The sequence below is a fragment of the Chiloscyllium punctatum genome, chromosome 4 (assembly GCF_047496795.1).
Source record: "Chiloscyllium punctatum isolate Juve2018m chromosome 4, sChiPun1.3, whole genome shotgun sequence".
NCBI classification, from domain to species: domain Eukaryota; kingdom Metazoa; phylum Chordata; class Chondrichthyes; order Orectolobiformes; family Hemiscylliidae; genus Chiloscyllium; species Chiloscyllium punctatum.
Window position 1 is genome coordinate 43,839,164 of NC_092742.1, and position 13,096 is coordinate 43,852,259.

General features: G+C 43.1%; 1 protein-coding gene across 1 annotated transcript in view; it reads left to right on the forward strand.

The window, feature by feature from the left end:
- The first annotated feature begins 221 nt into the window (after positions 1–221).
- slc25a29l (solute carrier family 25 member 29-like) overlaps positions 222–13,096 on the forward strand; it is a 50,423-nt gene continuing 37,548 nt past the window's right edge. Inside the window, exon 1 of the mRNA XM_072568517.1 lies at positions 222–545. Coding sequence (XP_072424618.1) covers positions 512–545 — 34 coding nt within the window. The 5' untranslated portion in view covers positions 222–511. The remainder of the gene's footprint in view (positions 546–13,096) is intronic.

Consider the following 13,096-nt stretch of genomic DNA (forward strand, 5'->3'; position numbering starts at 1 on the left):
TAATTTTCACGATGGATGTCCAGTATGTGACTGTTTAGTTCCGTGCTGGGGAAGCTAAGCTGTCTTCAGTGCCCATGTTCTCGGTTACTGTATGAGTTAATTAGGTTGAGCACTGCCCGGGGAAACATCCAATGAAAGGAAGGGGTGGGCCGACGGATGGGGAGTGTTTACTTGTGGCTGTGTTGATTGGATGGAACTTGTGCTAAAAAAGGTTATAAACCACCTTCAGAAGGTTTCGAAATAGAAAAGCTGGAGTGAAATGTGGGAGAGGGGCTTTGGAACAGTTGTTCGGTAAAATAAAAGACGTATGTTAAGTTGATCTTTTAGAAGTAAAAGCAGAAACCTCTATTGAGTACCAGAACGTATCTAATTGATGAATTGCAGCTCCGTAAATATTCCGCTGACTGTATAAAGTGTTAAAGCAGTCAACAGCCGAACAGAAAAGGCCCGGCCACTGTGAGCAGCTCGATCAACAAGACAGCCATCCTTTCATTGAGTGTTAGGAGGAGAAATGGCATTGGATTTCGTTGCAGGATGCCTGGGAGGTGAGCATTTTTTATCAACAGAGAGGGGGGGTGGGGGGGAGAAGAAAAAGACTGTGTAGGCAGACGATCGGGTTTTATTCTGAGATGATCGGCCAGGTCGCTGTGTGCCTCGCTGGGAAGATAATAAACCTGTGGGTGCCACGTACTGTATCTGGAGAGCGATCTGTTTTAATGCAAATCGGTGGGGCACTGTCGGCTCCGGGCTCCGCTCGCCTCCGTGTGACGGGAAAGGGGGCTCGAACACTCCGTCTCTACTCAGCGCCAGCTCAAGGTCAGGGCAGGGCAAAGGAGATTAGAAACCAGTGCTGAAGGGCTGAGGGACCGTGTACATCCCTCCCTCGGTTTCTTCCCGGCAATTGGCAGGGGCGACTTGAACTAAATTTCCCTTTCCTCTCCTGCTATGGAACTGGAAAAAACCCAGTTGCCTGCGTTGATCATCCCAGGCGCTATTAATAGCATTGCTACACGTGAAAATCCATAGCGTTAGCTGATATATTCCTGGCAACAAGCTGTTGATCAAGTGTTTCAGGTTTTTTTTTTGAATACACATTGAGTAAAACATTTTTCTTAATCTTTCCATATTTTCATTGAACCCTGTAGATTCCCGAGCAAAAGTGGATATGATTTGTTTTAGGTTGGATCACATCCTTATTGTGAATCTTTTCGTAATCGCTGATTGTACACAGACAGCATCAGTCAATCGAGTTCATTGCGTTCTTTTGCTGATTTTTAATTAAAGTTCAAAAATTACCATTTGTACAGTGATCACTCTCTGAAAACTATTTACTCAATTAGCCTTGTTAACAGATCAGTAATATATTGAAATCAGATATGCATGTCTGAAGTTCAAATTCTCAGTGTAAATCAAGAATTGACTTAATGAACGGGATTGGAAACATGGTGGTTAAATCTGGAGTCACCTTATTGAACAATGTTATAAAAGTGGGCAAGAGTATGGGGAAACAAAACTAATTAAGGATGGAGTTTTTGTGGTGAAGTTACCAAATAAAGGTCATAACTGATTTCTTAAAGTTCAAAAATATACTCTATTCATAAAATATTTTTAGATACATAGTCACTGAAGCAGTACGCTTCTGTACAGTAGCATATGAAGAAACAAACAAACATTGGAGTTTGACTTTTTTCCAGTAAACACATTAAAGCCACTTCTTTCTTATGCACAACTATATTTACCCACGTTTGTGGGGGCGGGGGAAGGGGGAAGAGGAAATCATAAACTAATATCAAACCTTAAGAGCAAACTCTCAGTGGCTACACAGTTTTCACTCAGGGTAAGTTTCCACTTTTATCTATATGTCCTGTCGGCTTCAAAGTATTCAGATTTATATTTTCCAAAAGTTAATGTTTTGGAGAAAGAGTTTGTGGTTTGAACAAGGCTGGTTTTATAGTTGTTTTGCTGATTAAACTTTTACATAGATGCAACAGTGCAGGATGCTAAGAGCATTCCACTTAATGAGGCTGTCATCTTCAATCATTGACTACAAAACTGCAAACACAGTCTGAGGTATAATGCAATATTTGTAAAACTTTTCAACACAATTTAGTTGACATCACAAACTGAATAATATCATTCTACAATATGCTTCTATGTAAAACTATCTGAATTCTAAAGTATGTTACAACAGTTTAGTACAGAGTCCTATGAGCTGTGTAATGCATTTTCATGTAAAGAACACAGTATTTCAGTTTTGCACTTTTTAAGAAGTTTCACTGTCACGCCAGATTTTAAATTGGCTAGATTACTTAGTGTGGAAACAGGCCCTTCGGCCCAACAAGTCCATACCAACCCTCTGAAGGGCAACCTGTCCAGCCCCATTTTCTTTCATTTACCCCTTCACCTCACACTACAGGTAATTTAGCATGGCCAATTTGCCTAAACTGCACATTTTTGGACTGTGGGAGGAAATCCACTCAGACACTGGGAGAGCATGCAAACTCCACACAGATAGTTGCCCGAGGCGGGAGTTGAACCCGGGTCCCTGGCACTGAGGCAGCAGTGCTGCCCAGCTACTCTGACTATTAATTATTGCAGTGTGTCAGGGTATTCCCTATTTTGTAAATGTTATAGTGTAATGTCAAAGCACTTTCTCAGTTTATCTTTAATAATTTAAAGTAGTGATTAAGAGTTCAGAGACTTAATAAAAGTTAATCTTAATTTGATAACAATAAGAGATGCAAATATATTTTAATTATCAGTTACAAATCGTGTTCATCAGGGTTTCCGTTACATGTAAAAAGCTACAGAGGGAATTGTAAACTTACCTACTACTTTGCCAGTGCTGACAAAATCTGATACCATCCTAGGAAAAGAAATACATGGCATTTCACAATCATTTTATGTTGATTATGCCATTTCCTCAGGATGCCCCTCTTTTTAGTACTGATAACATACCATTCGACTTATGAGCTTCTCTTATCTTTGCTTTCCATTTCCCTTGCTAGTTATTGACAAGTTGTAGTAGAAACTATATAATTTATAATGAACAAACTTTGCATTTTGGAATATTGTGAATTGTTTTATTTATTTAGGGTCATAGAGGTATACAGCACGAAAACAGACCCTTCAGTCCAACTCATCCATGTTGACCAGATATCCTAAATTAATCTAGTTCCATTTGCCAGCATTTGGTCGATGTCACTCCAAATCCTTCCTATTCGTGCACCCATCCAGATGCCTTTTAGATGTTATAATTGTACCAACCTCCATCACCACCTTTGGCAGCTCATTCGATACACATATGACCTTCTGCATGAAAACGTTACCCCTTGAATTCCTTTTAAATCCTTCCCCTCTCACCTTAAACCTGTGCCCCTAATTTTGGACTTCCTCACCCTGGGGAAAAGATCTTGGCTATTCACCCTGTCCATGCTCTTCATGATTTTATGAATCTTTTACAAGGTCACTCGTCAGCCTCCAACACTCCAGGGAAAATAGCCCCAACCTATTCAGCCTCTCTATGGTTCAAACCTTCTAACCATGGCAGCATCCTTGTAAATCTTTTCTGAACTGTTTCAGTTGTCACAACATCTTGCCTACAACAGGCAGACCAGCATTGAATACAATATTCTAAAAGTGGTTTAATCAATATCCTGGACAGCCACAACATGACCTCCCAATTACTCTATTCAATGCACTAACGAGTAAAAACAAGTATATCAAGCACATTCTTCACTAAGGTAAAAACAATGACTGCAGATGCTGAAAACCAAATACTGGATTAGTGGTGCTGGAAGAGCACAGCAGTTCAGGCAGCATCCAAGGAGCAGCGAAATCGACGTTTCGGGCAAAAGCACTTCATCAGGAATAAAGGCAGTGAGCCTGAAGCGTGGAGAGATAAGCTAGAGGATGGTGGGGGTGGGGAGAGAGTAGCATAGAGTAAAATGGGTGAGTGGGGGAGGAGATGAAGGTGATAGGTCAAGGAGGAGAGGGTGGAGTGGATAGGTGGAAAAGAAGATAGGCAGGTCGGACAAGTCCGGACAAATCAAGGAGACAGTGCTGAGCTGGAAGTTTGAAACTAGGATGAGGTGGGGGAAGTGGAAATGAGGAAGCTGTTGAAGTCCACATTGATGCCCTGGAGTTGAAGTGTTCCAAGGTGGAAAATGAGGCGTTCTTCCTCCAGGCGTCTGGTGGTGAGGGAGCGGTGGTGAAGGAGGCCCAGGACCTCCATGTCCGGGACAGAGTGGGAGGGGGAGTTGAAATGTTGGGCCACAGGACGGTTTGGTTGATTGGTGCGGGTGTCCCGGAGATGTTCCCTAAAGCACTCTGCTAGGAGGCGCCCAGTCTCCCCAATGTAGAGGAGACCACATCGGGAGCAACGGATACAATAAATGATATTAGTGGATGTGCAGGTAAAACTTTGATGGATGTGGAAGGCACCTTTAGGGCCTTGGATAGAGGTGAGGGAGGAGGTGTGGGCGCAGGTTCTACAGTTCCTGCGGTGGCAGGGGAAAGTGCCAGAATGGGAGGGTGGGTCGTAGGGGGGTGTGGACCTGACCAGGTAGTCACGGAGGGAACGGTCTTTGCGGAAGGCGGAAAGGGGTGGGGAGGGAAATATATCCCTGGTGGTGGGGTCTTTTTAGAGGTGGCAGAAATGTCGGCGGATGATTTGGTTTATGCGAAGGTTTGTAGGGTGGAAGGTGAGCACCAGGGGCGTTCTGTCCTTGTTACGGTTGGAGGGGTAGGGTTTGAGGGCAGAGGTGCGGGATGTGGACGAGAAGCGTTGGAGGGCATCTTTAACCACGTGGGAAGGGAAATTGCGGTCTCTAAAGAAGGAGGCCATCTGGTGTGTTCTATAGTGGAACTGGTCCTCCTGGGAGCAGATATGGCAGAGGCGGAGAAATTGGGAATACGGGATGGCATTTTTGCAAGAGATAGGGTGGGAAGAGGTGTAATCCAGGTAGCTATGGGAGTCGGTGGGTTTGTAAAAAATGTTAGTGTCAAGTTGGTCGTCACTAATGGAGATGGAGAGGTCCAGGAAGGGGAGCGAGGTGTCAGAGATGGTCCAGGTAAATTTAAGGTCAGTGTGGAATGTGTTGGTGAAGTTGATGAATTGCTCAACCTCCTCGCGGGAGCACGAGGTGGCGCCAATGCAGTCATCAATGTAGCGGAGGAAGAGGTGGGGAGTGGTGCCGGTGTAATTACGGAAGATCAACTGCTCTACGTAGCCAACAAAGAGACAGGCATAGCTGGGGCCCATATGTGTGCCCATGGCTACCCCTTTGGTCTGGAGGAAGTGGGAGGATTCAAAGGAGAAATTGTTAAGGGTGAGGACCAATTCGGCCAAACGAATGAGTGTCAGTGGAAGGGTACTGTTGGGGATGTCTGGAGAGGAAAGAATGGAGGGCTTGGAGGCCCTGGTCATGGCAGATGGAGGTGTAGAGGGATTGGATATCCATGGTGAAGATGAGGCGTTAGGGGCCGGGGAAACGGAAGTCTTGGAGGAGGTGGAGGGCGTGGGTGATGTCTTGAACGTATATGGGGAGTTCCTGGACTAGGGGGGATAGGACAGTGTCAAGGTAGGTAGAGATGAGTTCAGTGGGGTAGGAGCATGCTGAGACAATGAGTCGGCCAGGGTGGTCAGGCTTGTGGATCTTGGGAAGGAGGTAGAACCGGGTAGTGCGGGGTTCCCGGACTGAGGTTGGAAGCTGTGGGTGGGAGATCTCCTGAGGTGATGAGGTTCTGTATGGTCTGGGAGATGATGGTTTGGTGATGGGGGGTTGGGGTCATGGTTGAGGGAGCAGTAGGAAGAGGTGTCCTCAAGTTGGCGTTTGGCTTCAGCGGTGTAGAGGTCAGTGCGCCAGACTACCACTGTGCCCCCTTTATCTGCTGGCTTAATGGTGAGGTTGGGATTGGAGCAGAGGGATTGGAGGGCTGCGCGTTGTGAGGGTGAGAGGTTGGAGTGGGGGAGGGGGGACGACAGGTTGAGGCGGTTAATGTCCCGGCGGCAGTTGGAAATGAAGAGGTTGAGGGCAGGTAATAGGCCAGCGCGGGGTGTCCAGGTGGATGCAGTGTGTTGGAGGTGGGCGAAGGGGTCCTCGGAAGGTGGGCGGGAGTCCTGATTGTGAAAGTAAGCTCTGAGGCGGAGGCGACGGAAGAATTGTTCGATGTCACGTCGTGTATTAAATTCATTGATGCGTGGACGGAGGGGGATGAAGGTGAGTCCTTTGCTGAGGACTGATCGTTCGTCCTCAGTGAGTGGGAGGTCTGGAGGGATGGTGAAAACTCGGCAGGGCCGGGAGCTGGGATTCTTCACTATCCTGTCCATTTCTAAGGAACAATGAACATACCCTTTATGTTTGGCAGTACGGCCCAGAATCTTACCATTAAGTGTGCAAGTCCTGTCCTGATTTGCCTTTTTAAAATCCAACACCTAGCATTTATAGAATCATAGAATCCCAACAGTGTGGAAACAGGCCATTTGGCCCCATACCGACCCTCTGAAGAGAAACCCACCCAGCCCCATTCCCCTACCCTATTACTCAACATTTACCCCTAACTAATGCACCTAACCTACACATCCCTGAACACGATGGGCAATTTAGCATGGCCAAATGTCTTTTAAATTATGTTAATGTAACCACTTCTGCTGGCAGCTCATTCCATATGCATCCCGCCCTCTGTGTAAAAAGAAATGCTGTCCCACAGGTTCCTTTTTATTCTTTCCCTTCTAACCTTAAACTGATGCCCTCTGGTCTTCGATTCCCCAACCCCTGGGGAAAAAGACTGAATGCATTCACCCTGTCCATGCCTCTCATGATCTTATACACTTCTATACGATCCCCCCTCCATCTCCTGTGCTCTAAAGAAAAAAAGTCCTAGCTTGTCCAACCTCTCCTTATAACTCAAACCCTTGAGTCCTGGCAACATCCATATAAATCTCTTCTGCACTCTTTCCAGTTTAATAACATCCTTCCTATAGCCAGGTGACCAAAAGTAAACACTATCTGTCACTCCTCAGACCATTTGCCCACCTGTCCACTGCACCATCAATTTTGGTGTCATCTACAAACTTAATAACCATACCTCCTATATTCACATTCAAATCATTTATATAAATGAATAAAAGCATTGGGCCCAGCACCAATCCTTGTGGCAGTCTGCTAGTAACAGACCTCCAGTCTGAAAAGCAACTGTCTCCTACCACTCTGTCTCCTCGTTTTGAGTTAATTTTATATCCAAATAGCTAGATCTCCCTGGATTCCATGTGATCTAACTTTATTGTTTCAAAATAACATTAATTTTAGGAATTCACTTGGATATTGTTAACCCAATGATAGGTAATGGCTTAGTGTTATTATTGCTGCACTATTAATCCAGAGATCCAGCTAAACTGCTTGGTACCAGGGTTTGAGTCCCACCATGGCAGATAATGGGATTTGAATTCAGTAATAAACTGGCATAAGAGCCTAATAATGACCGTGAAGCCATTGCTGATTGTTAGGAAAAACCACCTGGTTCACTAATGTCCTTTCAGCAAACAAAATCTGCTATCCTTGCCAAGGTAGCAGAGGAGTAGGATGCCTCAGATGGAGCTCATCTGCTCTATTTTCCTTTTTTCTCTTTTCTGTTTTTGTTAAATCCCTCTTTGCCTGGCCTTCTCCAACTCCCAGCCACCTTTGGACTCTGTGCTGACCTGGCATAGCAGCCTCCCACCTTTGTGGTTGCCTCCCAAGCTGGCATGGCAGACTTTCTGCCCACATGGTGGTCTTTCAGTGGTACATGGTGGTCTCTCGGCCCAGTGTGGCCTCTGCATGATCTTCTAGTCTCAAGATGTTTCCTCGAAGTGCAGTCCCACTGGGGCTAAATATGTAAAGACTGTGTAATCTTTGAACTGTCAGTTTTATATCTTTATCTTCTACTTAAAACTAAAAAGGTCTGCAATGTGAAACTTTTAACCTTATTTTGTATGTTTTGTGCTATACAATAATTACTGCAATGTTTAACTTCTAACTTTGTTCTTTGTACCTTGTTCTTGAGATTCTGTACTTTGGTTACTTGTGTGGCAACATTATACATTTTTCACTGTACTCCTGTCCTGTTATACTTGAATACAATCAAATCAAATCAAATGATGTGGCCTACATGTGATTTCAGACCCACAGCAATGCTCTTAATTACCCTCTGGACAATTGGGGATGGGCAATAAATACCGGCCAGCCTAGTGACACTGACATCGCACAAACGAATTTTTTAAAAGTTTGATAGAATATATCCAGCCAATTTTTTTTTTAATCTCTGAAATAAATTCAGGAGTTAGCATGGTTAGCTATTTTTGTTGAAAATATGAATTCAACAAACCTTTTCAGCTGTCTTTTGATTCTTATGAGCAGGACCATACTAAACAATAAGCATTCCCCAAATAACAAAACTTGCATTAATAAAAATAGTCTAAATTATCCAGAATAGACACTACAAATGAAATAGTGATAGCTGAGCTGATAACTTTTTTTTATGGTTTCTGAGAGATCACTGTGCTTCATTAATTTGTTCATATTCAGTAACTATAATTTTATTTTTAAGGATTTGGTGTTTAGTATTACTGCTACCTCCATTTGGAAACAGTTGCAGTCAGAGCCTCTGGGAATTGATTGATTGAACAAGTGTCAACCAACATGTTCTGTATTGGTACACTACAAACCTCTTTTATTTACATTATTAATCTCTTAAAGCATTTCAACATAAAGGAAGAACACTGCAATTCTACTATAGCTTATCACAATTCTCAGGGTGGCCCAAATTCCTTTACATTCTTCCAATTAATACTTCTTGCAGTACAGTCTATTATTTGGCTGAACATAAGAGGTAATTTTCAAGTAGCAAGGTCCACAACAAAAAGATCTGTAAAATAAATGATTAAATTATTTTGTTAGCAATGGAGCAGCTATTGAGCAGCCGCACCAAAGGATAGAATAGTGGATAAGTTTGTTGCGTAATCACTGTTGAGTCAAAGGGTTCCAACCCCACTCCAGAATTTGAGTACAAGAAATCAAGCCTGACCCTGCAGTACTGAAGGGATAATGCAGTGCCAGAGATGGCATCTTTTGGTTGAGTATGGATTTCTGATATTGATAATGGTGCCCTCCTTTATCATTGTTACTGAATAAAATAGGTATAATAATTTTATAAAACTGCACATGCATATAAATGCAGAAATCCAGCCAGTGCTGTCAGTGCTGCCTTTTGAGGTTGTGCTGTTGAGATCTCCCAAAGTGTGATGCATGAACAGCCATTCATCATGCCTTCATTGAATTGATGAAAATTTTCACTTGTGTTCAGTCTTACTATTTTTAAAAAAAACTTGAAAAAGTTATGCCTTAAGGGAGGTGGTAGTCACTAGGCCAGTAATCTAGATACTGATGCTAATGCAGTCAGGATATTGGTTCATATATCATAGTAACTGGTCGAAGTTATCTTCAGTCAATAAATCTGGAAATAAAAACTAGTCTTCATTAAAGAGCACCATGAAATCATTGTTAATTATTGCAAGATCCCATCTGATTCAGTAATGTCCTTTTCGAGAACAAACTCTGCCACCTTTAACTGGTCTGGTATAAATGAGCTACCAGAGCTGCAGCAATGTGGTCAGGAATGTATATTTTCTATGGAAGAATAAAGGAAAACAAAACCTTGCTATGAGGTATATCTGTGTGTTCAAAAAGTAGTGCCTTTCACATCCACTGCACGTCTGAAAACTTACTACAATAGTTGGATGAAGTGCCATTACTATTGTAGTATACAAAATGTGGAAGCTGATTTTTTTGTACAGTAAACTCTCACAGGTAACAATGTGATCATGACTACAATGTTCCTCTGATTGGAGGGATAGATGTTGGGTCAGGTTTCTGGAGATAATTCATCTGCTCCTATTTAAAGTAGGATCTTTTGCATCCACTTGAGTGGTACTATGGTTCATCATTTCATCTGAATGATAGTACTGCATTGCTGGAGATGCAATCTCAATTTCTTTAACTCACAGACATGAAGCAATGTTTAGTCAATTTCAACATCTTGTTTGAGCAATCTTTTAAAAATGTGTTTAGTGGAAAACTGCTGTAAAAAGTGACAAAGGTGGTGAAGATACTAATCAAACTGAATGTTACTGGCTTCACTAATTAAGAAAGCTTCTGAGTTCATGTTACGGTTAGCTTTCGAGTAAATAATAAAAGAAAGTAATTCAATCCGTTACCTGTGGAAGTCTGCAATTGCAGATCAGTTTTTAGATGTGCAGTTTATTTCAGGAGTCCACAAGATTGTTTACAAACTCTGCATCGTATTTAGTTGTAAGAAAACAGATGATGACATATCATCATCATCATCACAAAGTCCCATCTCATCTGGAAATCATTTCCATGTAGCAGTCACCAAACAGCTGCCAAAATAGCTGGGTAAGTTAGGCCACAGGGCAAAATTAACTTTAGTAAAATCTTCAGCGTACATATTGTAGGAGTAGTACTGTGCATTGCTAATCATAAGTGACTGAATGAAAGGTGAAATAAAATTATTCTTGTGTATCTGTATGATATTTTCAGTGTACTCCAAACAGCTCCATGATCATGCCTTCAATTTAACATTGGGTAGAGGAAATGTAACATGTTCAATATCTGATTTTTTTTTAGAAAAAGCCAATTGTTTGTTTTTCCCTGACAGATTGTTCAAAATGAACACATTTCAATTTGTTTAATAATTCAGATAATTTTCACTGTTCTTGTGATTGCAATTAGCATTGTCCTTTAAGTCATATCTTCCATAAATAATGTACATAGAACATTACAGCACAGTGCAGGTGCTTTGGCCCTTGATGTTGCGCCGACATGTGGAACCAATCTGCAGTCCATCTAACCTACACTATTCCATTCTTGTCGATACGTCTAACCAACGACCGTTTGAATGTCCTTTAAAGTTAGCAAGTCTACTACTTTTGCAGGCAGGGTGTTCCATACCCCTACTACCCTGAGTAAAGAAACTACCTCTGACGTCTGTCCTATATCCATCACCCCTCCATTTAAAGCTATATCCCCTTGTGCTAGCCATCACCATCTGAGAAAAAAGCCTCTCATTGTCCACCGTATCTAACCCTCTGATTATCTTGTATGCCTCAATTAAGTCGCCTATCAACCTCTTTCTCTTTTATTGGTCAGAGTATTGAGTATAGGAGTTGGGAGGTCATGTTGCGGCTGTACAGGACATTGGTTAGGCCACTGTTGGAATATTGCGTGCAATTCTGGTCGTCTTCCTATTGGAAAGATGTTGTGAAACATGAAAGGGTTCAGAAAAGATTTACAAGGATATTGCCAGGGTTTGGAGGATTTCAGCTATAGGGAGAGGCTGAACAGGCTGAGGCTGTTTTCCCTGGAGCGTCGGAGGCTGAGGGGTGACCTTAGAGGTTTGCAAAATTGTGGGGTATGGATTGGATGAATAGACAACGTCTTTTCCCTGGGGTCAGGGAGTCCAGAACTAGAGGGCATAGGTTTAGGGTGAGAGGGGAAAGATATAAAAGAGACCTAAGGGGCAACTTTTTCACGCAGAGGGTGGATCGTGTATGGAATGAGCTGCCAGAGGATGTGGTGGAGGCTGGTACAGTTGCAACATTGAAGAGGCATTTGGATGGTACATGAATAGGAAGGGTTTGGAGGGATGTGGGCTGGGTGCTGGCAGGTGGGACTAGATTGGGTTGGGATATCTGGTCGGCATGGACAGGTTGGACAGAAGGGTCTGTTTCCATGCTGTACATCTCTATGACTCTGTTGAAAACAGCCTCCAGTCCTTCAGCCATTCTTCATAACACCTCCCCTCCATACCAGGCAATATGCTAGTAAATCTCCTCTGAACCCTTTCCAAAGTTTCCACTTCCTTGTTATAATGCGGTGACCAGAGCTGTACGCAGTACTCCAAGTGCTGCTGCAACATGATCTCATGGTTCCAAAACATAATCCCTCTACCAATAAAAGCTAACACACCGTATATGTTCTTAACAACCCTATCAACCTGGGTGGCAACTTTCAGGAATCTGCATACATGGACACTGAAATCTCGCTGCTCATTTACACTACCAAGAATCTTACCATTAGCCCATTACTGTGTCCCTGTTACTCCTTCCAAAGGGAACCACCTCACACTTTTCTGCCGCAAACTCCATTTGCTACCTCTTAGCCCAGCTCTGCAGCTTATCTATGTCCCTCTGTAACCTACAACATCCTTCAACACTATCCACAACTACAGTTGTATGTGCAATTTATTTCAAACGAAAAATAATCCATTAGAACAGTAACCTGATTGATGCAGCAGGTATTGGTCTGTAGCAGACAATTTAAAACCTACCCAATTTGAAATAAGTGTGAGAATAACATTGATTGTTAAATTTAGGTTAATAGGTAACTGAAATTGAGTAATTTTTGCCCAAATTGCCTGTATAAGCTCACTGGAACTTTTGATTTTTAACTTTTTTTATTCTAAACTCTCACTGGGTTAAACAAATTAATACTGGGTGTTTTATTCAAATCTGCAAAATAGAGATCCAAGATGGCGGTGACCCAGCAAGCCTGAGTCTGCCGTGCTCTGCCTAAGACTCTGGCAAGCTGGGGTGCCCACCTTCATCTGTCCTTTTCAAATCATTCAGGGTAGCTTTTGCCCCAGCACTTAGTCATTTTACATCAAACTTTCACCGTTTGGTGCTTTTTAAAAAAATAACTAAGGGCAAGAACTCCCGCAGCTCGCAACAGGCAGGGACCCCTCCCACAGCAGCAGAGACCCCTCCCACAGCAGCAGGGATGTCTACGGCCTACTCGGGGGACTTACCTGTGGAGGCGAGCCTGATCTCTGACATCGTCAAACTCCAGGAGAAGATTGACACGTCCATTGAGGGATGGTCCATGTAGAAGTCTATCTCGGTCATGCTTCTGCAACATGACCGAGATATCGAAAAACTCAAGCAGCACGTCAGAGGGGCGGCCTCTGACTGCTGTTGAGTCATCCGTGGGTCATGTCTGGGCTCTGGACCGGCGAGTCTGAACCCTGGAGGAGCACATCGACC